Here is a 26,054-nt window from a genome sequence, read left to right as displayed (position 1 = left end):
GGTGAGTGGAAAGTGTTGTGCTACAGTATGTTGTGGCCAGGGGGCTAATAATTACTGTAAGACAAGTGATAAATCTGTCCCATTTCATATGTCAGGCAATTCATATTTTGTAAAGTGTGACACTTAAAAACCCTTGTGACACAGCCAATTAAGGGAACTTGGGATCCAGGTACCATTTAGCATTTAACAACACCATCCGTCTTTACCTTTGGCCCATGGCCCATGATAACTTTCAGTTTGTATTGCAAAGGGGAAAAGATCTAGAACCCCTGCTATAGTAGTATCTTACCCTGCAGATAGTTTTGTTTTGTGCATATCTTTGTTTGAGCTTTATGGTATACAACATAGGTATGGAGTATTGATTATCCGTGGTTTTCGGCAGAGAACAAAGTGTTAATGTGAAAAAAAAGTCTTTTTGTAATATGGGTGAACTCTTTGAGCTGATATGTGAAGTTATTATAGTGAAAGTACCCACTACTGTTTCTACATTATAGTCAATCTGCCTCTATGTAAAAAACATGTTGAGATTATTGTCCACTGTGTGCCACGTGGGGAATCGCACATAAACTGAGCCAAGTCAAACAATGACTCGTACACACGTACAAACATTGTTTTCTGGTTGCCAGGTTGTCTGTTTTCAAATCCTCTTTTTATGCTAGTCTATTATTTTATTGTACCCATAATTACCTCGAGCAAGAGGGAATTTAAAGTACATGTACAGTAGCTGTTATGCCTAGCACCATGCAAATCATCAGAATGGGAAGGTGAGGCTGTAAAAGGAGAAGTTAACCTGAGTGGTTCTCTTCTATGGGCACAAACACTACTGGCACAGTTGGAGCTATTATCACTCTATTAACCTTGCTGGTTACGTTTCATTAATGAACTCCTTGGCCTGGTTTACGAATGTTTTCAAGAACTTTCAGCAGCCACTGTGATGTAGGGTTGGCTCAAAATCATCATACTTCCTTACCCTTCTTTCTGCTGGTGTGATTCTTAACATTGCTCATGCTCGAATTGCAAGTGAGTCATGATGTGTTGCAATTGGAAACAGCGTTAATGTAATGTCCAGGGATAATTGTAAACCGAATTTCCTCATAAACATTTCCAAGAAGAATGACTCCCAGAATCACATACAGTAAGATGGTACATACACTTAGCTGCTGCTGTTCTTAAAATCCTTGTCTGGGGAGTTATCTGATTCTCCTTAGGTTGAGATGAGGGTGAAAATAGAATAAAACCATTATTGTGTACTTTGCTCTCTTGGCGTCATTGAAATTGTGTCGTGACTATATTGCAGCACAGCTGCCACAGGTTGGGTTGGGTTATCAGATTGAGTTTCAGTGTGTGCAGTGTTCATGCTGACATTTGATAATACTTTGGCTCTTTTTTCAAACTAACTGGTCTGACCTTTTCTCTCCAATGTGCTGGCCATTAGCTTTAAGGAAAAACAGGTAATGTGATCATCAAGTGTGTTCAAGCTCAGTTCGTGTTTTTGTCCTGTTCTGAAACACATTCATTATGACTTTGCACATTCCATGATATGACATTTCATGGTTTAAAGGTAACATGAAAATACATTCATTTGGATGCAAAAAAAACCCAAAACATAAAAAATCAATCACAATGGTGACACGTGAAAAAAAGAGTGATTATCAAGCCTTAATTATAAATCGGGGGAATTAAAGAGAATGAATCAGGCACATGCAACAATTTAATGTCAAATAAAGTGCGTTCAGTTTTTTCGTTTATTGAATCAAAACTTTTTGGATCACTACCAGACATGAAAAGGGATTTGCATCATAGCATTGCATCATCTTGGCCTCTTGGCCAACACTGGCTACACAGATGGTGTCGGAAACAATGTAAATGAGATGGATCATCGATGCCATATTCAAATTCTATTTACCTGCACAGAAGTTTCCTGTTGACAGTTACAAAAACGTACTTCCTGGTTGTAGATTAACTTCCAAGAGTATTGACAAATTAACACCTCATCCCTTTGCCTCAAGTCCTGCAGTTGTGGTTGCAGTGGCAAAACTAGGACATTGAAATAGCTAACTTGACACTAGAATGGCAGCTGATGAATAACCATGATGACTTTTACTGTATGTTCAATTATAGCCAGGATACAATCAAATACTCAGACAAAGTGATATATACAGTAGGGCTGCATATAAACACTTCCGGTGAGTCCAGTGACTGGGTTGGAAACAAACGCAACAGATTTAGCGGATGAAGAATTTCAGCCGTATTCAGTTCTCACATTAAGCATGTAAACATTTTGTAGTAGATATTCAAAATTGTAGTAAATATCCCATATGATGCTCATAATTAGATTCATGAAGTACACAGATCTACTTAAGTGAATTAGATGGTGTTCATCTTCGTAACTTAGAAACAGCAGAGTAGGCGTCTCTGGCACAACCTGACCTACTTCCACACTGCACAGAGAGGCATAAAGTCTGGAGAGATCGAAACTCCAGACCACCTGCAGTATAAACAACTTTATTGTGAGATGAAAACGTTGCCTCTTGAGGCCTTCACTGGATAACTTCCTGCCATATAACCAGGACCACCAATGTTCACTTTCATTCCACTTAGTAAAACCTGTATAAAAATGTCTTTTTTTTAGCTGTACTGTATGTGAATGCTTGGTGTCTGCCATTCTTTATATCATCCCCATGCATTTGAATTAGTTTTAATCTTTTATTTGCAACAACCACAGAAATAAAACTATAGAAGATCAACTGAAATCTTTGTTAAAAGTGAATGAGTGAGCCACTAGGGGTCTGTTAATCCAAATAAAACAAAAGACATCGAGTAAGTAGTGTGCAATCATGGGAGGTGTTGTCTTCATTATGAAATATAGAATAGAATCTCTTATATACATATCAACATAATAACAACAATAATCTGATTTCCTGGAAGTCATTGCTTCAGGCGACCAAATTAAATGCACTGTTACATTAAACATGATACAGATTTCTCTTTGTAAGGACATTGCTGGAAACGTTGAGGGTAAAGATACGAGATAAGGATGATAACCAGACATAATGGGTGTTGTCTTCAACTGCCTTGCTGGTAACCTGATCTGTTCCAAATAGGACAGTATGATAACATGTCATTTGATCATCCTGTCCACTGTTTGGAAAGATATGTTGTGTTGGCATTGGCCAGATCAAATAGTTACCTCAAGGCTTTTTAAACTGCTGTCTAGAAGAGTGTGCATAGTGTCAGTAACATTCATAAATCATCTTCTATCTAAATGAATTGAATAAAATAGTATATACAAATGTTATTCACCCAGCGTTACCCTGTAGAACTTTCCATTTACTGCTCTGAACACAGTGTCAAGTTGTACATTTCCTGCTCTGCTGCATGGATACATTTGGTTATACGTCTCTGCTGCAGCTAATGCTGTTTGGTCGAAGTAAATATAAATATTTAGTAAACATAACTAGCCAGGTCGGCAACCTGCTGCCTCCCTCGCACATCTCAGATTTGTTCAGTGATTAGATTTAGATTAACATATCAGTGTGGTAATCAGCCAGCCACAGTTGTTGGACATGCAAAGCGTTCGTGCAAACCCGGACAAAAGCAGACATCAAGATAAATTTTGATAAGTGTCGTCTAAGGTGTGGTGCAAGGACTGCATGAATTTCCATACAGCAATGAGGAGTACTGTATGGACTCTGTGTAGTTCATATTTATATGTGTTGCAATGTAATTGTTAAATTTGTGAGACTTTTGGTTTATTGTATTCCATCATATAAATCTCACATTTATTTGACTTTGGTTTGGTGTGTGTGTGTGTGTATGTGTGTGTGTGTGTGTGCGTGCGTGAGACCACTGCCTTCATGTGAGAACTGACACTCATCCTGTGTGTTTTGCTTTGACCCCAGATCTACCAGGAGGATATGATGCGCTCGCTGCTACAAAACTCCCTCCATGTATTCCGTGCCATCAGCGGGACGTCCACCGACCTGGGCTGATCCCTGTCCCGCTGGCCCCCCTCTGCCGTGCCGCCCGCCCCCATGCATATCCTCTCACTTTTCCCTCGTGGACCTGAATTAGATGATAACAGGGGCGGCTCTTCATGTCTTGTCTGCCTGTTAATGCTCGCAAAAACTCCCCCAGGCGGAGATGCCATTCAGCTATCCTAAGCATCAGAAAATGACTGGGCTGGAGGAACGCAGCACAGCAGTCAGATATAATATTCAAACCACAGCAGCAGTATTTCTGAGAATGTATCGAAGCAGAAACCAACTAAATGTCGGCATGCCAGGTATCGGTGTTCTGCTGAATCATGCTAGGTTGCATTGCACTTTTTTCTGCCTTTTGCGATGAACTGTAGGATTTGAACATTGGTTCCTCACAGGGAGATACTGGACTAAAATGTAGTTTTTTTCACCCTCTCTCTGCCATGTTGCCCTCCATATCTATGCAGGATGCACCAGACTTCTCCAAAATGATTTTTTAATACTTGAGTAGACTTTTTCTTTGTACCAGACCAGTGTTTTGTTTTATGTTGAGCCTGCAAGGTGAGCAATATCCTTACTCAACCGGTTTTGTTTTAATACCTGCCCAAACTGAGAGCATGAGGTTGAAACAGTCATGCCAAGGCTTAGTGTTTGTGGGCTAGAAGGGCATTCCAGCCAGGTAAACTGGTTGTGACCCACAGATTACGTCGAAAGAGCAGCAGCTTGTAGCGAGCACTGGTCTAAAGTTACAACCCTGTTTGTTCAATGACACACACAAAAACCTTAAAGGAAATCAAAGACAGACCTCAGGGTTGTATTAAAGCTGTGTGACAGAGCTGCTCTTTGGAAAAGTTTGCACAGTTTAAAAGCAGCTCAGTTCCTATTGTTGGTAATAACTAATGTTCAGGATTATATTGGAGGTAATTAACAATGCCATAGCAGAAAAAAAAAATGTAAATTCTATCAGAGCTGTCACACAATCACTCAAACAGTATTCTCTGTGGGCTTATTTTACAGCCTGTAGACATTGGAAGTCATAAACAGGATTTGAAGACAGGACACACTGATCACAGCAGTGTGATAATATTTACTTCAGTGGAGTGAGTGACTGTAGAGTTCCTCTCATCTGGTTTATGATCCAGTGCCTTTCTGATCTGCCTTCTGAAAAGACTCCCTTATCTCAAGTAATAAGACCTTCATCACATGCTGGTTATACACAGTATTTCACAAGTGCTACACTGTAATTAGCAGATAGATGAATAATATTTAAGCAAATGTACATAATTTGTTGTCATGCTGTAAAGTGAATTCTGTATCCATGTATGTACTGTATGTATGTATGTATTTATATTTGAAACATTTTGGACTCCCGTTCAGTCCAAATCTGTCCTAGCAGAGAGATTTTTTTGTTTGTTTTTATTGCATTATATACTGAAGTGCGGCTGCTTGTCAAACTTACTTTGTAAAGCCTTTTTCCAATAAAAACCTGGGAAAAACTGTTGAGGGGCAAAGATCTGTTTTGACCTTGACAGTAGTTGAGACAACTGTCTCCATTTAGATGCTGTTCTCCAGCTTTCACAAAGCATTCCTCCGCTGATGAATTCTTTCTCAACTTAAATGTAACCTCATGCGCCAGATGGTTTGTTACAAGGAACCATCTGGTGTCTTATTCCAAAGACTATACAACAACATACTTTCCAAGTTACTGTACTAACCACTACTAGCAGACCTAGTTGCTAAATCAAACTCTTGCTGAAGTCACTCGAGAGGAACAAAAAGATCTCTACCACAGATAAGAGCTGTCGGTGCTCTTCTTTGCTCTTCTTTGCTCTTCTTTGCGACTTAAACCATGCCCATGGCTGTCCTCAGCTGCCTGTAGTCCCACAAAGGACACTAAATGGTCCAAACAACCACCAGTCATGGCTTGAAGCCTGGCAGGTTAGATTCTTGAGATCACATGATCTTGCAAATCCATCTGCCTTGCAGGTTATTCAACACCTGGCAGAGAGAATCATGTCCTTATGAACCAGTCTTTATGCACAGGGTGCATTGCCATATTGAATGACACTACGGTAGATACAAGTTGATGAAGTGCCCTTTAGAGGAATTAGTCAATATCCGGGAAATTAGTTTGCATTCCATTTTTGCACTTCTGGTTTCTTCGTCTTAGATGCCTGAAAGAAGGTTTGTGGTTCACACATGCTTAAGTGATTTTCACAGTTCATTCTACAACAACAAAAAAAAACTTAATTATATGACAGAGGTTGTTGTGGACATACAACTTACATTGAAGCTCTCGCCAAAATGCAACCTAGGCTTTTTTTGTGAATGTACATGAGTCAAACCTTCGTGTAAAAGCAGAATTACGGCAAAAGAGGCACTTTACTTAGCGTATTTTCATTTTCGGGTCAAACTCAAACAAATTAGCGATAGCATCAAAAACAGAAGAGTGACTAAAAAGTGAGTTTTTGGACAACTCACGTTAGCAGATGTTTCAGTGAGCCAGTGAGAAGCGTCGATTTCCGAATGCAACGTAACATGGAGGACAGTTAAGGTGAAACGCTCCTAAAGCTTAGTTCCATATAAATGCACGGATAATTCATTGTTTTGTCATTTGCGAAAAACAATATTGACCTTGAAGTTGAAAAAGGAGCCTCATATAAGAAACAATACTAAAATCAAAAGCCGGAAAAGTCACGTGAGATACCGCGTGGATAGCTGTTGCCACAAGACCATGACGGCTGCGACTGGAACAAGCTACTTCTAAGGAGAGTTGTTCAAAAACTTTTTTAGTAAACTCTTTGTACACAAAGTGTTCATGTGTAAAGACCCTGGTGATGCTACGAGCAAAGTTTCATGTTGTGTCGAGCCTTCTTAGTGTTTTGAAAATAGCGATTTTGATGCTAATTTCCGCCAAGTGTTCCCATTCAAAATGAATTTGACCCGAAAACGAAAATACGGCAAATCTTAAAAGTGCCTCTTTCGTCGTAATTATGCTTTTACACAAAGGTTTGACTCGTATATGTTCACAAAAAATGCCTCGGTTGCATTTAGGGAGAGAGTTTCACTTTAATTACTTCATTACCAAACATGTTGACTCATCTATTCACTAGTCCGTCTTTACAGGCTAACTTAAATTGCAAGCTATTCTAACTCAAACTGTAGTTTATGGGAATTTTCTATAATGAAGGAAGCTAGGTGGCGGTAACACCGAAGTCATGCAGCTGCACTGTAGTTTGTTTGTAGCTTAACACTGGCTTTTTACATCTGACGATTTCATTTTTGCTTGAATTTTTTTTTTTTTAAAAAAAGGTGTGCAACCCACTCGCTTTTTTATAAAATGATCTCAGTTGGCTGTGCTGAGCACTAGAAAGTGAGTTGGCCTCTATGTGCACATGTACCTCAATTCTAATCCTACCTCTTACATTTTCATTATTTGCACCCGTGCCCCTCAGAAAGCCTGAGTCCGCCACTGCAACTGTGACCCCCTGAACGTCATGTGCCATAGGAGAGACCCTACCCACTAAAGCCCATTAGCAACAACACATGTGCGCTAAATGACACTTTGAGTCATACACTACACATCCTGTAATAAGGGTTTGTGAGGTAAGTGAAAACCTGCTCGCTCCTTTATCCCAACAGGGTTTCAGGAAATACTGCAGGGATCAAATGTGCAAATGTATGTCTCATGTTTGCCTTTTATGGCTTTGCAGTTTGTCCACTCTGTGCAGTTTGTTGCTGCATAAATCCATTACCATGCACATAATCAGCTTAATGATTCACAGACTCATTTAGAGCCAATTTCCTGGAGTAATGGAAGGACACTTGAGGTTTGGGGTTATTGCACTTAAGCTGACACGCATGCGCGATGTGCCCTCTCATTGAGGGAAAACTAATGGGCAGGTTGGCTTTTTTTTTTTTTTTTTAATTCTGTCTTTTCATTAACGCACCGTTTTGAAGACGGTTGAGTGTTGTTAGGTGTAACAACGTCGAGAAGAGCAGAACCGGTCTAACATTCCTGCTCAGTGAGTGTCACTGACGTACTGCCACCACAGCCTTCCTCCCACTCTCGCACCGACTCCTCCCCGCTATTCCCGCAAGTTGAACAGACACCACGGGGCGAAAAGGTGTGTGGTGACTGCCTTGCTGTACGTTCTCCAGTGAGCCACTTTTTCCTTTGGGGTGGTGTTTTGTTTTGTTTTTTTTCCTGCTACTTTTAGTTCCCACGACATTTTGCCTGCATTTTCCAGTTGTGTGCAGCAACCTAAACTGCCCCCCCTCGAGCTTGGATTTTGCTCTTAGTGTCGTCTCAAGAGGACCGCTGACTTTCTTCCAGATGAAATAGATCCTCGGACGCCCGACGACAACATGACTCCTCGGGGTTTTCCCACCGCGTTATTATACACTGCCATGATAATTACACTTCATTGTGAAGCAGGTAAGGACTCTTTCGTCACTTGGGGTTGAAAGTTAGAATGAAATAGGCTGCTTGACACGTTTTTCTTAACCTCGTCTGGGTTTGAAGGTAACACGCAGGTGGCGTCGGCTTGTTTGATTAGCAGGGTTCAATGACGCACGTCTGAGAGGAGGCTAAATGTGTCTAATGAGGCATATTGAAAATCCTCATGTTCTCAGAATATTTTACGAATTGTGACAACTGTTATTATGTTTCATGTTGAGAGGTACTTGTACGTGTAATTAGCTTGTGTTCACGAAACACCCTCCTGGAAAGGTGTTGGCTGAGAAAAGGTAGGTTAAGGGGGAGGGCGGGAAGAAGAAGTCCTATTAAGAGCACAGTGGAAAAAAGAAAAATTCGAATACGTTTCCTAAAAGTCTTTTCGGGGGGGGGGTCCAGATTCTTCTGCTGCTCAGTGCTATAATTTATGCGTCGTTTTACAAACAGCGCTCAAAACCCCGAGTTAAGATTTGTCTGCGCCTTTGTGTTGTAAATACGGTGCAGGCGCCAATCGCAACCAAGATCTCAAACGAGGGCTCCGCCGTGACGTGCAGCTCATGTTTAGACATGCCATGAAAAATGTTTAGTTGGAAAACGCATGTGTTTACAGGCAAGAAACGTTTATCAGTTTCGAAGACATGACACCATAATTTCCGTACACTTTTTGAGTAGCCTAAATGCGAAAGAGTGGAGACACCTGCCTACTCACCTGGTAACCTGATAACCATGTCTAAAACAACAATAACAAGGTTTCAAAGAAAAAAAACCTTTAAATGGTCATATGAGGAAAAGTTGTTGTTCAAAACTCATTGAATTTACAGGCCTTATTAGCTGGGGTTTTCTCCTAATTGTTACGGTTAAATTATTATTTATTAAGAATGGTCACAGAAAATTCATTCGACTGGAATATAATGGGAATCTATTGGAACTTTTTGTAAAGCAGTAAAGGGAAAAGTGTTTATTGGAGAGGAATACTTCCTCTAGTGGCCTTAATTGGATACAAAGTACATTTACCCAAGTACTTTGGGTCTACCTTAAGGTAATTTTGAGGTACTTTCCTTGCTTTTATACTTGATAATTTATGAGTATTGTAGTTTGAAGTCAACATCTATCTTATGGTTGGACTTATTTGACAGAGTAAGCTTTATAAGGGCTTATAAAACACACTGTACTACAGAGTAAACTACCCAGCAGCCTGTATAATGTGGGCTAGTTAATATGCTCTCCACTCCAGCTGATTAAAATGGAGCTACCTCAGCAATAATATTCCAATAATGCCGTTTACAATAATACAATTATCTGAAAGGGGCTTTCACCACAACACATAATGTTGTACAATTTGCTGTTATTATACTTTAGTGTAATCTTAAGTTAGGGACTTTTTTCACTTCAATTTAAAAGGCCGGAGTCCTCCGACCACTGCTGCACTACTGCTGCAATCAACTACCTACACTGTATAATAGACGCGCAAACAAAATGTAAAGTGCGTCAGATTCACATGAGTTTGCGACCATACAGCCGGAAATGAATCGTCTTTTACACCGCATGAAATAAATATGTCTCAAGAAGATTTCTACATGGATATCTTCGTAAGACATATGTGTCTTACATAATTCAACTTTAGGTATCAATTATTTCATATTAAACAACAATGAAATAAACCATTTATTGAGCAATTTTTTTTGTAAAGTTTCAGCTGATGTTTATTACATTTACAGATGCACGCTTAACAGTTGGTTAATAAAGCATTTATTTAGTAAGGATGGCTCTCATTAGGGGTTCCCCCCCCCCCCAAAATCTCCTATCAGCTAAATGCATTTTTCTTGCATGGACAGTTCGTTAATTTTAATGTGATGCCCCTGGATAAGACATGTTCGCCTGATCTGAAACACAAGAGAAAACGAGGCTCCTGACTTCAGCATTACAGAAAATGCAACCTGATGCTGTTTACTCTTGAATTAAAAGATGGTTGGCAGGAGTGGCCAGAGTGATTGCTGTGAAAAACAAGCTCTAAGGTTCTGTTGCAAAAGATGATTAGTCACGTTAGCTCTTTTACACAACACACCATGTGGTGTTGTATCCACTTGGCACAAAGCCACCATCTAAGAAGTTAGTTAAATGTGTGTAAGGGTGAGAAAAAAATGCCATATGTAGAAAAAAATTGGTGAATTTATTGCAAATATAGTTATTTCACAGTTAACACATGAAATTCCTTGTAAATCATTTATTATGCAATTATTTGTAGTAAAGTTGTTTATAAATCTCTACAAGTGCTAAAAAAAACCAAAACATTTCATTGTTTCTTGACAGTGAAAGAATTATACAACTTTTAAATAAAATAAATGAATTAACTTTTTTTTTTTTTTACTTTTTGTTTTAAACTAATTAAAAATATCATCATTGCTCAAACCTTCAAAGGGCCCCGGGGCAGAAACTAGATTACGGGCCCTTATCTGGAAATGTATTCAAATATTCAAACCAGCAGCGAGTGTTGGGAAAAGACTTGTGGTTTTATTTTTACATAGAGACAAACAGTGGCACATGGGGTTCAATAATACATGTTGAAAATTAATTAATTACTTAGGCTGATGGTAGCCTCTTGTGAAGCTTTCAGCCCAACAGTATCGTTAATTCTGAACAGGTGAGATTAATTCTACTTTTATAAAATCTCTCGTCCTACAGATCTGTGTCCTCCACCGACAGAGTTGTCACATGAGTGGCTCGACAAGTTTACTCTCAGGTTATTCTGGAAGAAGCCCAAAGATCTGCCAGACAACAACAACATCAAATTCCTGCTGAAGGACCATAAGGAAAAAGATGTAGTTAGTAACTTTTTTTTATCAATTTTAATTTTGAAATAAGATAAATGGGATGCCGTAATGCACTGAAATGAAATAAAATGTTTAACTAAAACAAATTAAATTCAAATTCGACGAGATATATCTAAGAATGTGAATTTTAATTGGCATATTTAAGCAAGTGTTGGGGTGGCGGGAAAGAAAGTTGATATTAATGTCATTAGGTTTCATTAAAGCTAATGTTGTTTTCCTCCTGCTTCAGACATGCGTGCCAGGGACAGATTACACAACATTTCTTCTCACTGAAGACATGGATTCTAATTGGACGTACAGAGTTTGGACTAACTGTAGTCAGTTAGCTTCAAAAGAGAACACCCCTGCTGAAATAACCATTAAACCCCCTCGGCCTCGAGGTAAGAAGGAGAATGCTGAAATGACACTAATTTGATACAGTATTGAGATTATCTTGTGCTTCCATACTTGAATTTTTCCTCATGTATGTATGTATGTATGTATGTATGTATGTATGTATGTAACACTTTTCCCTGTGTCCTGTAAAGCTAAAGTGGTGAAGGACTTCAAATGTTTCGCAGACACCAACAAGTGCTCCTGGATCCCAGTAAATTCAACTCTAAACCTGACACTCTCATATAGGTGAGAATTACAGCAACATACGATGTAAAGGAGATACAGTACATGTATACCTCCAGAAAGTTTGATCATGATTGTCAAAATTCTTTAATCCTGTCGAGTGATGTTCAATTAGAGTGTCAGGACAAACCAAGTGTGAAATGGGATGAGCAAAAGGCAAAAGACATTACCTGTTATGGGGGCCTCAGTGTACAAAAACTTTGGCTAAAGTCCCTGTTGAATGTAAGATGGCCACCATTATAAATGCCATTTGGGTTAGTATAGCCCCTTTAGTTCCTCTTAAGAGAGTCAGTTATAGAGAAATGTATCTCTTTCTATCTCATTCCTGTATTTTCAGGAGCATTCTCTCACCCTGTTTCCCTGAGAATTGAAATGTCTGGATCATAGTGCTTATCTGATCATCAGCAATGCAAGAACCTGCTCGTGGGTGGAATTTCCATCCTTCATTTAGGACTGCTAATGGTGTCAATTTAGCAACATAATTCAGGAATATTGATCAGTCCACAGATAATGACCAGCAGAAATTCTGTGAGCTGTGTGGACATCTAGTGGTGTGTGGAGGGAATGCAGGATCCAGTGATGGGGGGGAAAAAAGGCAACATTCATTCCATAACAGCTGGGACACTTTTTAAGATAAAGACATTGTGCAGTCAAAGGCAAACAAGCTTTGTTTACTGACAACTGTTCAAAAAGTGTTTCTGAGCACCAATAATCCTCAGTAATCTCATCCTATCCTTGCTCATGAAAAACTGAGCATCTGGAGAATGCCCCTTTCATACTCAAGTATTCAAACATAATACTATCTCCTGTTACCAATGAACCTGTTTACCTGTGGGATTTTCCTATCAGTTGTTTTGGTATTTTGTTGCCCCTGTCCAAACTTGATTGAAAAAATTCAGAACAACTATACATTGACAAAAATGAATAGTTTTTCAAAAGTTGAGATGAGGGAAACAATACATATATTGTTTTTGTGCTGTTTTCAGTTAAGTGTAGGACAGAAAGCTTTTTTATTTATTTTTTTACACAGCATCAAAACTATTTTGGAATTGGAATTGTGATACATGCATGCAATGCCTGTTTGTCATTGCAGGATGAAGGGAGAATCGGAGGAATGTATCAAAAGTTTACAGCATTGTGACCAGCCTTACAGCCTGGGAGAGAGGAATGGTTGTGACCTTAACATCAATACTACTGATAACATATGCATACTTGTGGAAACTGAAGCTGGAATGAGCACCTTCGAACCTGTACTTGGTTGGTATTACCTATGATAGTTTTTTGTTGATGTCAAAATATGAAATTAATTTATGAAGCATTTTCTTTTAAAATACTTTTTGAACCAGTGATTGAATCTTGTTTTATTTTGCTGCCATTCAGTAAATATTGGATATTTTTTATATCCCCTTAGTGGTTCATCCACCAAAGCTGAACATCACAGAAAATGGAGATTCTCTCATTGTGAACTTGACAACTCCAAAGGTCGGCGCAACCATCATGACTGGCTGCTGGCAATACGACGTTTGCTACAAAAAATGCAGCAACAACGTAATTATTTTTATGTCCTCTTTCATGTAATTTTGTTTTGCATTTGCTACACTGATACTGAATGTCTTCACAGTTGAGCATCAGTTGCAAATACCACAAATGGGAACCAAGTTTCTATTTCAGCATATGTTGTTTCACCACAAATGTGTATTCATTATTTGCCAAATGGCATATAGTTTCTCTATACCTGATGGAAAGCATCACTTGTGTTTTGTGTGCTCACTATCTTATAGGAGACATGCCAAAACACAGGCAGTGGTGGACATACCATGACGATGCCCTACGATAAACGCTGTCTTTATGAGTTCAAAGCCAGGGTCAAGACTGCTAAACATTGCGGAGATATATCCAGCGACTGGAGCAAATATGTACCTTACGGTAACTGTCTTAGTCACCACACTGACTTTTCATGCTGCATTTATTCAGTATGCTAAGCCACATTTCTATTAAGTCACTTAGTTTTTACGTTGATTGTGTGTATATTATTAAAGGCAGTGGTTCAAACCATTTGAACAATGACCTGATAAAATGAGGGTTCCCACAGGTCCTCGAAATCTTTTACATTTGTACTGAGGAGAAAAAAATCAAAGCTCTTGAAATTTTGAAAATTGACATTAATAGACTTGGTTCACTGATAGCAGTGGGTTCTTGAATTGATAATCAATTAATTGGGTTGAGAAATTCATGACAGTTAACTGAATATCTTTTTTGAACATTTGGTTTTGAACAAAGCAAGATATTGGAGGACACAATTTTGGGCTTTGGGAATTGATTCATCAATGTTGAAAATGATTGCTGGTGGCAGCCCTAGTGGTAACACTATGAAATAGCCCTCTTGATGTCAGTGTAGAGCTCTACAGCAACACCAGTCATTAACGAAGAGATTTTCACAAAATGTAAAGCACAATTTTTTTCTATACTACTTGCCACATGACAGCAAAAAGCTTGAAATTGCCCTAAAAACTGAAGAAATTGTCTCACTTGTTCATCACAGGTAGTAATAAGCCTCCTGACAGGACACTGACTGTGGTTGCCATTGTCATCCCCATCATTCTGTCCATCTGCGTCATTCTGTCTTGCTATTGCTTCAAGAGGTACGTCTTTGAAAGAGAACAGTTGGCCTACGTAGGCTTAAGACAAAGAGTTCCACCTAGGGGTGTTTGTAGATTGTATGAAGTACATTTCTGGGTGCCCAGTGGCTTAATACCAAATTTCGCAATCTAGTGTATCAAAAGTCAGTGTTGTAAAGCATACCTTAGAATATGTTAGAATATTTGAGATCTGCAACATGTCACTGAGACTATTGCAACACCTAAACCTTTAATAAAAGCTGACTTGGTGCCTTAGACACACATGCCATGAGTCCAAGTTTATGTCTATAACTAAAGTTCAATGACTAATAACCAGATTATCTACACAAGCTGCCACTTAACATGAAAGAAACCTATAATTCCTGTGGCCCTTGCCTTTCTACAACAGGCAAACAGTCAAACTTACTTTTAACTGACCTGACCTGCCAATGGAGCGATTTAGTGTTTAAGCAGTGGACAGAGTTGGCAGTGTGTATAGGTACATTCTGGAGATGTTTTAAGTACAACGGTGGTGTATGATACAGTTCACTAAAAGCCAGAGCAGAGATCTGACTATGAATGTGAGGTGTTAACACTCTTTACGTAAAAAATGCATTGCAGGAATCTGTTACAGAAAGAAAAAAACATACATTTTAAATGTGATTTGCTGGTGGTGGAGTCATTGTGTGCTGGTTGTTGCTTTCTGTCATTGACACTCTTGTTCTGGTGTGTTGTCTGTAGGCACAGCGCCATTATTTGCCCCACCATACCAGATCCCTCTACAATATTTAAGGAAATGATGATGAACGGGCCGAGAGAACTTCAGGTGATTTCTAGGAAAAAATGAAACTGCTATATTCACCTGGTTTCTATGTCTCCATAAAACGCTCATAATGCCGTTCTTTATTATTTTTTTTCTAGAACGGAGGGAATCTGTACAAGCCGGTACCAGAACGCTTGGAACCCTGCAAAGTTGTTCTAGTGCCTGAAAACTGTGTCCTCCAGCAAACCTCCTGACATGTACATTTACACTGCAGTGCATGCGGTAAAGCTGGACTTCCACTCTGGGCAAATTGATCGAGAACATTTACAGATTAATTTAGCACCAGGCATGCCAGGTTTGACTTCTGGTTGAAAGATTTCAGGTCTCGCGCACATTTAATAGCTGTGGTGTCAGGCCAGAACTCTGCTGCACCTTTACTGTAATGACCTGAGAACAATTCTGTATCACTGTTGTCACAGGAGAACTTCAACCACCAGAGGCTGGCAAAAACAAGATTTTCAGCTGCTTTTATTTTTCAAGTTAGTGCAGATGTAGCCTTCTGAGGCTTGTCAAGGGCATAGAAATACCCTGAATCCTTGGAGCCATCTTCAAAAAGACAAGAACTGTCATGCCTGCACTGTTATGTTGCGGAGGACTGAGGAGGGAGACGAGGATGCGAGCAGGCCATGCGTTTGGTTGGTCTGAGTGGAGGCTTGCAAGTGGACCAGCGGAGGCCGACTTTACTGGGAAATGTTGCGCCTGTAAGAAGAACTGCTGTATCCCAGAAAGGGAATAACAATAGGAGGCTAATGTTTTCACAGCATGAGTCTCATCTGTAGGAATGATATGCAAACGCCAGTATGAAGCAATAACATGTGGTGTGTATCATACTTCTGAGTGATCCCACGACTTGACAGGAAGGCAAGACCTCGGAAAACGGCCTGATTTGGCCGATTTTTGCAACTTTTCTCCAACCAAGGAATGAGCGAGTGAGTGTTAGTGCTGGGATTCCTTCCTTCCCTTCCTTAAAACAGAGAGTTTATTATGTCAGGGTTATGGTGAAATTTTGAATATGTTATCTTGGAACCGAACTTAACAGGGCTCTTTGTAACAATTTGTGGCAGTTGACATTTATTAATCACTTTTTCATTTGACATGTGAGCAGATTGTGAAGTGTCAGAAAAATGACTACATCTATACAAGTCTGTGGACGACGTGTATAAGTTGTTTAATGCTGTTGGACTGTGGATTTGCTCCGTAAACAACTCATGTCAGACTATCCATGACAGTCCAAAGGATGTGAATTCATGCATGTTCTCAAATTCTTCATCCAAATGCTTCTCTCCTATAAGCTAACAGAGAGCAGGGTCCACTAGTTTAAACCCACAGCTGGTGCTCCATGTAGCCCCTTTAAGTAAAACCATTATGAGTGCATGCTAAAAGGATTTTGAAGATTGACCTGCATGAACTTTGCTTGTGGACACTGATGACTCAAGATGCCAAATGTCTTGTATAGTTTGGAAATAATAACAATTTTCTTAAAGCTACTTATCTGATAAGTCTCTTGAAAATCAGACCTGTGGTACTGATTTAACCTTTGTACATACTTTTTTTGGAAAGAGGGAAGTATAATAGAGAATTGTGCAGTTATCTGAGGATACATTAAACCGATAACAATGTGACTGGCACTCTGTTGATTCTTTGTGAGCGTTTGTGTGCTTCCTCATTCACCAACACTCCCAGGGGAAGCTTTTTAAATTTTTTTTATTTATTTGTATTTGTATTTTTTATTTTTTGGCCTTTTTCTGGCTTTATTGACAGGATAGCTGAAGAGTGTGACAAGAAACAAGGTAAGAGAGGGGGTGAGCCTCGGCACATGGGTCGTGCGCGCTACCAACTGAGCTAAGCGGCGGCCCAGCTTTTTTTCTTTTAGTCTTTGGTTGCTTTGTTTCACTTTTCACCTTTATTTCTTGAGTGGCCGATGATTGGACTGTTTTGGTAAGTAATAAAGAAAGTGAAAATGTCTGTGCCCAGTGGTGCCTTTTGGTTTTAGCTCTCTTTGTGAGTTCAATAAGAACTAACGGACTTGTCACAGCTAGTAGACATTGGATTCTTTGGTATTAATGGCAGATCACAACTTGGAGCACTGAGATGTGGTACCGTTTACATTCCTTGTGAAGTAACTGAAGGAACACCAACCCAAGTCGGTACAAGGTGCCATTTGTAAAACATTTAAGAGTTGATACCAATTTCTTATTTACTAATGCCAGTAAGTCATACTAAAATCACACTAATAATACTTAATAGAGTTATAAACCCCGGGCATGAACAATCCCTTTGGCTAAAATGTAATCTACTTCAGCGTTAATACTTTTGTGTTTTGTAGTCTTAGGTTCATTTGGAAGATTCAGCATTTCACGACGTCAATATGACTTTATTCATTTGGTTGCTTTGTTTCACTTATCACCTTTATTTCTTGAGTGACCGATGATTGGACTGTTTTGGTAAGTAATAAAGAAAGCGAAAGTGAAAATGTCTGTGCCCAGTGGTGCCTTTTGGTTTTAGCTCTCTTTGTGAGTTCAATAACAACTAATGGACTTGTCACAGCTAGTAGACTTTGGATTCTTTGGTATTAATGGCAGATCACAACTTGGAGCACTGAGATGTGGTACCGTTTACATTCCTTGTGAAGTAACTGAAGGAACACCAACCCAAGTCGGTACAAGGTGCCATTTGTAAAACATTTAAGAGTTGATACCAATTTCTTATTTACTAATGCCAGTAAGTCATACTAAAATCACACTAATAATACTTAATAGAGTTATAAACCCCGGGCATGAACAATCCCTTTGGCTAAAATGTAATCTACTTCAGCGTTAATACTTTGTGTTTTGTAGTCTTAGGTTCATTTGGAAGATTCAGCATTTCACAATGTCAATATGACTTTATTCATTATTTAAAAATGCTGCAAGGACCTTTCATTTTGTAGTTGATTTTCATAGCCCCTGTGGAGAAAGAAAAAGAAAGTCAACTTTGTTTTAGTGCCGTGTCCTACCACTAGGAGCAGCTTCTTTCCTGGAGCACAGAGACCCCTGTATTGTACGGAGACCCCAAAGTCCCCAACTGTTTTTTTAATGTATCTTGTACACACCAGAACAACTTCCCAGTGTACACAACAGAGGCTAACCTATGCAGGATAATATATTGTGCGAACAAGAAAAAAGAAAAAAAAAAGAAGATATCTGCTTTTGGATGTAATGATCTCTGTTTGATTTCAGCATTCTGCTTTTCTTCTTGTTGCCAATTGTGAGTCACAAAGAGGCATCGGTATTACATCGAAAAACCTTTTTGCAAGTAGTTAAACGTTCCTGTGTCACGATGAAACATTTTTTTCCACATTGGTATTATAATGAAGTTATATTTAGTGTTGTCCCTTGAAATCCTCCACAGTTGGGCTGGGCTGTCAGACCTCCTGGAAAAGACCTAAAGAACACCTGGACAGAAATGTCATCATGAACAGCGACTTAGAATTAAAAAAAAAAAAAAGAAAGAAAAAAAGAAAGAAGATGATGAAACCGTTTTGGGTGTTTTTTTTTTTTTTTTTTTTAAAAACACGTGTTTTATGTTTACACCTAATGTCAATTTAAAGGGCCTGGTTCGTGAGTAGTCAACTCTTACTCATCTCTGCCCAAGACCTCCACAGTAAAGGCCATTGCGGCATGTGTGACTCCCTAAATCTAAATGGAAAAAAGAGAAGGGGAAGTTCTCCGCCCAATTCCAGCCTCCAACAGTTTTAAGCCTTGCTGCGAAGACGCTAGAAGCGAAAGTCGAACTGAGACAGAGACGTTTGGACCGGCCGTTTTAACTTTTTCGTGTTAAAAAAAACCCCCAACAGGCTGGACAGCACACGGTCGTCCTCAGGAAGCGGGAGTAAGCCCTTCTCACCGGCGTCTGCGCTCACAGTAAACTGTGGGACACGTCTCCCAGGAAGGATGACCTGGACCTCTCAACGTTTGGAGCTGTTCGTTTTAAGCTGCCTCGTCTTAACGTCCCACACAAGTAAGAAAATATACCCAACTGTGTTTACATGTCTATACCTTCCTCTATCGCCTGTGTTCTTGTCGAATTTTTCCTTCCCTAAAAATGTTTTCCCAAGTTCAACCGTAATGGTATTTCCCAGTAACTACGTCACGGTCTGTGTGACGTTCGTGAACACGCCAAAAGAAGCACGTAAACGCAGCAGGAGAGGGCACACGGTTGCATTGTGACGAATAATGAGCAATGTCGAACTCTCTATTTTCTCCAAAAGGTGAAGTCTTGCCGCCACAGAACGTGTCGCTGCGGTGGATTACTAGTTTTGAGCCTCAGCTGTCCTGGGCGCCACCACGGCATCCAGTGGAAAACTGCAGCTATGAAGTAGAGTGGTCACGAACCAATCAGACGGACGACAGATACACATGCGTGAGTACACAGTGTACAAGTGCGTTCCACCAAAACGTAACACTACTGTTTGAAGTCTTGTTTGTGGATCCCTGTGGCGCCTGCACTACATAATCCCATTAGTAATAATAATGATATCCCAAAATCTGGGGCTCTCCTTTGCCCCTCTGCAGTGGCTCCCTGTGGCTTGACATTTTACATGACAAATACATAAATAAATAAATGAATAAAAAAAGATATATACATATATCTTTTTTTATTTTATTTTATTTTTATTTTTTATTTTTATATCCTTACATTCTCTGACAGTCAAAATGTTCAGCCTATACACAGAATTGTATGTTTTCTATCATCATTGTGCTTTATGTTCAAGGGTTGACTGCTGTATGTGCCTATTTCTAATCTAGGCTCCTGCTGCTGTGTGTTTTAATGTATTATCAAATGAGGCTACTTTTTTTTTTTTATTTTGCACATTTAATTGCTGCTCTGTTTGCATGTATTGTAGGCTCGTTCTTTCGGCATCATTGAACTGGAAATGCAAAGTTCAGAGATCTTAACCTGTAGCCCTCTGCAGAGTTGCCACATCATGTGAAAATATAAACAAATGCTGATTTGGGCCTATTTATAATCTGGTCGGGAAAATGTATACTTTCTAGGCTGTGTTCCCTTCATTATAAAACACAAATATGTTTTGTGGCTCCAGGCATATTTCTTTTGACGAGGGACGGAGGAGAGGAAAATGGTTCTTTTGATAGCAAAGGATGCTGACTCCTAATGTATTTAAGAGTGCAACTATTTCCTGTTTCCTGAAAGCACAGCTGCTCAGTCGGTTTAATCCCAGCAGTAAACAGAGCCAGCACTAGTTTACAAGAATCGCGATGAATACACATCGGGGGATGATTTTTCCCAGAAAATTTACAGAAAACTACAGTAACTTGAAATTTTGGATCATTGAATAATGACTTTTTTTATTACTATTATTATAACAGATGCTCTACAGAAAATAAATCCTGCTCTAGACAGCCAACTGCCGCATATACAGATGGTGATTCATGCACCGTTTGCATTATCACAAACTTTACAGAACTCTAGCACTGCACAATCGGAAATACTCAAAACCGGCATGTGGCTCGGTGCATTACCCAAATCGTATGATGCTGCTATTTTTTATTTATTTATTTATTTATTTTTTATTAGCGTGTGACAAAGGAGCATCATAATGACTGCTGCAGGGTTGTTCTATTGTTCTTCAGTCCTCAGGAACCATTGCGTGATCACAAAGTTTTGCACAGAGGACCATGGTAGCTAACAGCATGACACTGGCTTCATCTTGTTAGATCTTTTTAGATTTGTTTAGATGATGATTCGATGTGCGTGCAGGGAGGCTTTTGACTTGCCTCTGTCTCTGCCTAACCACTCATTCTTGAGAACAGATGCAGATAAGGATATCAGGCAGTACAGAATTCTGATATCGATTCCGACATACAGAATTACCCATCAGCTGTGCTTGTCAAACACTTGTGACACAGATATATGTAACGGAGGCTACGTTTAGTGTTCAAGTACAGAATTGCATCAGATGAAAATGGAAGCACCTCGGAACTGTATCAACGTACAGGTCTTGCGTAAATGCGCTTAGTTAAATTCTACCTCCGAGTGTATTCAAATGCTGCGCACAGGGGTTTTACTCCATAGATTTCGACTACGTGCGTGAATTCCACTGAAGCTTGCTTAACATGTGCGACTAGGGTTGCAACAGGTCAAGACTATGACAGAGCCATTTCTGCATCATGGTATCATGATATTACACAGGTATTTTTTTTAAATCAGTGACAAGGAGCCTTAAAGGAATGGAAAGATAAAGGTTTCTTGGGTGCTTTATCCTGCTTTTTAAAGGAGAACTTCGGTCGATTTTAACACGCAGCTTCATTGCTCAAGCTGCCCTTGACTTGCCAGTACCGAAGACGCGAACACATTTGGTCCAACCATTACAGGGCTCCGTGAACGGAGAGTTAGCATTGACATCTAACAGCATGGGGTCAGAACTTTACACTGTGTTTTAAGCGTCTTAACATGCTCCACATCTCACCCCAAATGTGATGCAACATCAGCAGACACCTTACAACACAGCACTGCAGAGTGTATGACTCAAAATGAATAAAAAAGTAGTTAAAGCAGTGTGTTTGTGCAAGGAGCTTTACTGGTTTGTTGACATCCACGTCTTCTGGTAGCTAGACCAAACTAGTCAATCCGTCGAGCGCAAAAGTGATACTATCTAAATTGTGAGTTTTGTGTTGTGTTGGCTGCACCCTTGGCATTAAGTAACAATGACAGTAATAATTAATAATCACAGAGAGGGTCTGCTGGCCAATCGAGTGCTGCTGCCAATACATCTCATTCTACCTCTGTAACGCAGACATTAAAGGACACGTTTCAAAAACAGACCGCCTCATCACAAAAAGCCAATGACCTATTTTGCACAGTTTTGATACATTCTTTTATAATTGTTTAATGTTGATTTTGCAGTGTTTTGGATTTGGAGTATTTTAATATATAATAAATCTATTTAAATATGAATCTTGGTGAAATGATTTTGGTTTATCAGTGTTTTTTCAACTTTTTGAAGACGTTTTAAAAATACCGCGGTATACCGATAACCGTGATAATTTTGGTCACGGTTACCACGGTGTAAAATTTTCATACCGTTACATCCCTAACTGTAAAACATAAAACTTGATATAAAGATGAAATAGGTTGTTTGAATAAGGCTGACACGGTAGAATTCAATACTGCAGATAAGCAAATGTACGCATGATGTTGCATATGTTGACCCCCATGAAAATGACCTCAGGCATTTCTCCACAATTTCATTTTTGCCTGTCGTCATGTTACGTGTACAGCGCAGTGCCGAGTTCTCTCAGTGTTGATGCGTCTGATGATGATGATGTTGTTGTGTTTTTTTTCTTCCTCTCTGCACTTGGTAGATCCCGAAAAACCTGACCTGGAGCGAGTATACAGTGATGGACGGGCGACACCTATACCTCGCTGTCAGAACTATCTGTAATGACACGCATAGTGAGCCAGTTGAGTTGCCCGTCATTTACCCAGGTATCCCATTTTACTCGCCATTGCCCTTAATAAGACTGATGTTGTTCCAAAGTTTTTCTTACTGTTGAGCAGACAAAAAGAAAAAAAAAAACAGCATGCAGGCTGGAGTGCTCTGAACCGTATATGGACTGCAGTATTGCCTCCGTATTTGTTTGTTCATTAAGATGTGAGCATGTGTCTCTCTTCTTCCCAGAGCTGGTGAGAAATCTGAGCTGCTACATCCATTCCTCCAACCTAACACGCTGCTCCTGGCACCGGGTCAGTGACATTGCAGATTTTGGCTTTTTCTTCAGGTATGTGTGCTTTTGTTTTCTTGATTTTTTAAAAAAAAAATTGTATATTTAAACCCACACAATAAATTTGGACATGTGTAAGTTGTGCTGCAAACCGAAAGTTCTCTCAGAGTGAGACAGCCGGACCATCCCACTGGAGGCCATGAGCTAAACTCACATTCAGGCCAAAATCCCCTTGCAGCTCAGCCCAGCTTTTTATCAGCTCAGGCCTGAAGCCTGGTGTCAGTCTTAGGTCAGGCACTGTATGTTTACTGTTTGAGGTTCGCACTTGCAGGCCCAAACCATGTTTGGTAAGATAATGCTAAATAAGGGGGGTGACTGTTGCCCCCTGGCAGCCATGACCAAACCATTAGCATCGCTGGAAATCCATAGCTGAAAGGCATATTTGTCAAATTCTGAAATGGCTATCTTGTTGTAAAAGATCAGAAGATTGATGTAGTTCAGAAAATGTCACCAGCAATATATTTCTGGTGACATTTGATATATGTGTATATATGTGTGTGTGTGTGTGTGTGTATATATACATATATATATTTGAATTTCACATGGTTACATTTATAATGTATGTTTATACCATCTGAGGAGGAAAAGTCAGGTGTATTCTATAGTTTTCATATTGTCAACACATCACACATCAACAGGTGAACCAGGTGCAACTTAATTATAGTGATAGTGTTCTTCTCTTTAATGAGATCAAAGCATCCAACATGAATCTTCGTGAACTGCATGCACTAACACTGTGAAAAAAAGATAATTAAGCGAGCCACACGAACTTTTTGAGTCGTGTAGGCGACACGAGGCTACAGAGAGGTCACTGATGTTGAGCGGCAAATGCGAAGCAGCTTCGATAAAACAAGATCCCTGTCGGCGCACTTTCAAAATCAAAGCCTCAGTAAAAAATATATATATGTGTGTTCATGCGCCATGATTTTTTTGCAGTCGTAGTTTTGACTTCCTGTTATATGCCAGCTCACTTTGAGCGCCTCCAAGGGACTTACCATCTCGGAGTATTGCGACAACCAGAAACTTAGGTCTTTTATAGGGACTAAACAAACTGGATGCAGTGTGTTAATTAGTGATCTGAAGAGGCGCTGGCCGTCAGATAATGTGACATCTGCGCAGAGCCTGCTGGCTCCAGCTTTGTATTTAACAGACAGACATGTGATTGGTATTGATTTGATGAAAACCGCTCCTCTCATGAAGCTCTCAGCAGCGAACTGTGTGTATGAAAGTAAATCACCTTTTCTTTATCTTCCCAAGGTTAACAGCTGAAGATCTCAGCGCCTCTATTAACAACAAATCCAACCCGAACTTGCAAGCGTGCCCAGAGTACGTTGGCGGAAGGACTGGCTGTAATCTGCAGGCGAAGCCCACACATGCCATCCACATCTTGTTTAATGGAACACTGAACAACAGACTTGTCAGGAACACCTTCAAGATTTGGCTTAAAGAGAATGGTATGTAGCAAGTGGACCCGACCACTTCTAATTTGGTATCAAGAGTCCTGCGCAGGAAACACTCTGTTGAAATACGTCTCGGCTAAATGAGGAAATTGAGTGTCGGATCGAGGTACAAGAGAAGTCGCTCTGTGTCCTTTCTTGGAAATGTCATTGCGGTTGTCATGGTGTGGAGATGTGCGTACATGTGTTTATGTATTTGTGTAATCGGGGGGGGGGGGTAATGACACACTCCAAAAGACACAGAGCAGCCATTTTAGGGGAGTAAAACAAATAAGCGTGTCTTTTGTGCATGATTTTTAAAAGCACATTGTTTGGACTTTTGGTTTACAGCATTCATCTGACCAGACTGCAATTACTAACTCCCTGTCATGTCTTTCTCGATACAGTGAGACCTCTACCCCTGACATGGACAGCCATTAAAGCTGGGGATAAGTTCAACATCAGCTGGATTCCCCCTGACTTTTGTGAACTGTCTTGCTGGACGTTCAAAATTAGACAAACCGCTTGTAATAAATCACTGGTAGGTGACACAAATGTACAGTATCTGGATTTATGGATTTAATGTCTTGTAATTTAAGCCGTTGCTTGTTGAGTTTGTTTATCTTGCATAGGAATTCAATGGATGCAACTACTAACTGTGATCATTTGAATCTTCGATGCAACTGAAAATCTTAATGTAAAATTTTGCCACGACTACTAAAAACACTCGTGTTTAAAGGGCGACTCCACCATTTTTACACATTTTAAATGTGTTCACAGGTCTTGGGGAGTGCTAGTGCAGATTTATAAGACAGACGAATCAGTTAAATTAATTTGAATTAATAAATGCTCCATAGTGCTACTAGTGGTTAAAGACTGTACAGTGTACTGTTAATGTGGTTCAGGGTTAAAAGCTCTATATTCAAGTTTTCTCAAATTCAGTTATGGTCAAACTATTATAAGAATTTAAGACAAAGTGGACAAGTGGAAATTAAAAAAAAAAACAAAATAAAAACATGAAATTGCTCAAATGATATTGGTCAAATTCAAAAGAAAATTCGAGTGGAAATATTTAGATCAGAATTTGGGCACCTTGAATATAGTTTGAGTCAAGCACTACTAGGGATGGCAGTGTTGGTCAGTCACAATTTAATTTAAACATCACGTGTGCCTAAAAATCATATACTTTCTTGTTTTGGTTTGCCTCCACAGAATTCAGCCACAAAGTCACATTCACTCTTGTAACAGTAATAGTTGTAACAACTGTAAAAGTTGTCAGCTAATGGATGAGTCGCTCTCACACTTGCACCTTCATTTTCTCAGCATCACGACAAATTTCATGTAACATCAACTGAGCTGAACGTGGTCCCTCACTGTAAGAACTGCATGGCTATCAAAGTAGAACGGAGCAGAGCGAAGGAAGCGGGAAGAGAGTCGGAGTGGAGTGAGGAGAAGTGTTTTGGTATGATCTTCATGTCTCCGTCTATATTCTTACGTTGTTTATTGCA

General features: G+C 39.6%; 3 protein-coding genes across 7 annotated transcripts in view; all 3 read left to right on the top strand.

Annotated features, from left to right (window-relative positions):
* Positions 1-5,481, top strand: part of dock11 (dedicator of cytokinesis 11) — a 65,047-nt gene extending 59,566 nt beyond the window's left edge. For all 3 annotated transcript variants that reach the window (XM_037112303.1, XM_037112302.1, XM_037112304.1), the window contains one exon: positions 3,903-5,481. In XM_037112303.1, coding sequence (XP_036968198.1) covers positions 3,903-3,992 — 90 coding nt within the window. In that variant the 3' untranslated portion in view covers positions 3,993-5,481. The remainder of the gene's footprint in view (positions 1-3,902) is intronic.
* A 2,427-nt stretch (positions 5,482-7,908) lies between these two features.
* On the top strand, positions 7,909-16,948 carry LOC119027513 (interleukin-13 receptor subunit alpha-1-like). Of its 3 annotated transcripts, XM_037112775.1 has the most exons (11): positions 7,910-8,418; positions 11,119-11,258; positions 11,497-11,647; positions 11,795-11,888; positions 12,979-13,142; positions 13,297-13,433; positions 13,667-13,811; positions 14,428-14,527; positions 15,245-15,329; positions 15,425-15,548; positions 15,746-16,948. In XM_037112775.1, exons 1-10 carry the CDS (start codon positions 8,349-8,351, stop codon positions 15,518-15,520), a joined length of 1,182 nt encoding a protein of 393 aa, XP_036968670.1. In that variant the 5' UTR covers positions 7,910-8,348; the 3' UTR covers positions 15,521-15,548; positions 15,746-16,948. The 3 variants fall into 3 exon arrangements, with proteins under 3 accessions (XP_036968672.1, XP_036968670.1, XP_036968669.1); XM_037112777.1 differs by having other exon boundaries at positions 7,909-8,418; positions 11,119-11,255; positions 15,425-16,948; XM_037112774.1 differs by having other exon boundaries at positions 7,911-8,418; positions 15,425-16,948.
* Positions 16,949-18,929: 1,981 nt separating this feature from the next.
* Positions 18,930-26,054, top strand: part of LOC119027565 — an 11,641-nt gene continuing 4,516 nt past the window's right edge. Inside the window, exons 1-7 of the mRNA XM_037112893.1 lie at positions 18,930-19,325; positions 19,576-19,727; positions 22,691-22,814; positions 23,008-23,107; positions 24,368-24,564; positions 24,954-25,087; positions 25,870-26,008. Coding sequence (XP_036968788.1) covers positions 19,259-19,325; positions 19,576-19,727; positions 22,691-22,814; positions 23,008-23,107; positions 24,368-24,564; positions 24,954-25,087; positions 25,870-26,008 — 913 coding nt within the window. The 5' untranslated portion in view covers positions 18,930-19,258. The remainder of the gene's footprint in view (positions 19,326-19,575; positions 19,728-22,690; positions 22,815-23,007; positions 23,108-24,367; positions 24,565-24,953; positions 25,088-25,869; positions 26,009-26,054) is intronic.

Source organism: Acanthopagrus latus, chromosome 10 (genome assembly GCF_904848185.1).
Source record: "Acanthopagrus latus isolate v.2019 chromosome 10, fAcaLat1.1, whole genome shotgun sequence".
NCBI classification, from domain to species: Eukaryota; Metazoa; Chordata; class Actinopteri; order Spariformes; family Sparidae; genus Acanthopagrus; species Acanthopagrus latus.
This window is presented reverse-complemented; position numbering and strand designations above follow the sequence as displayed.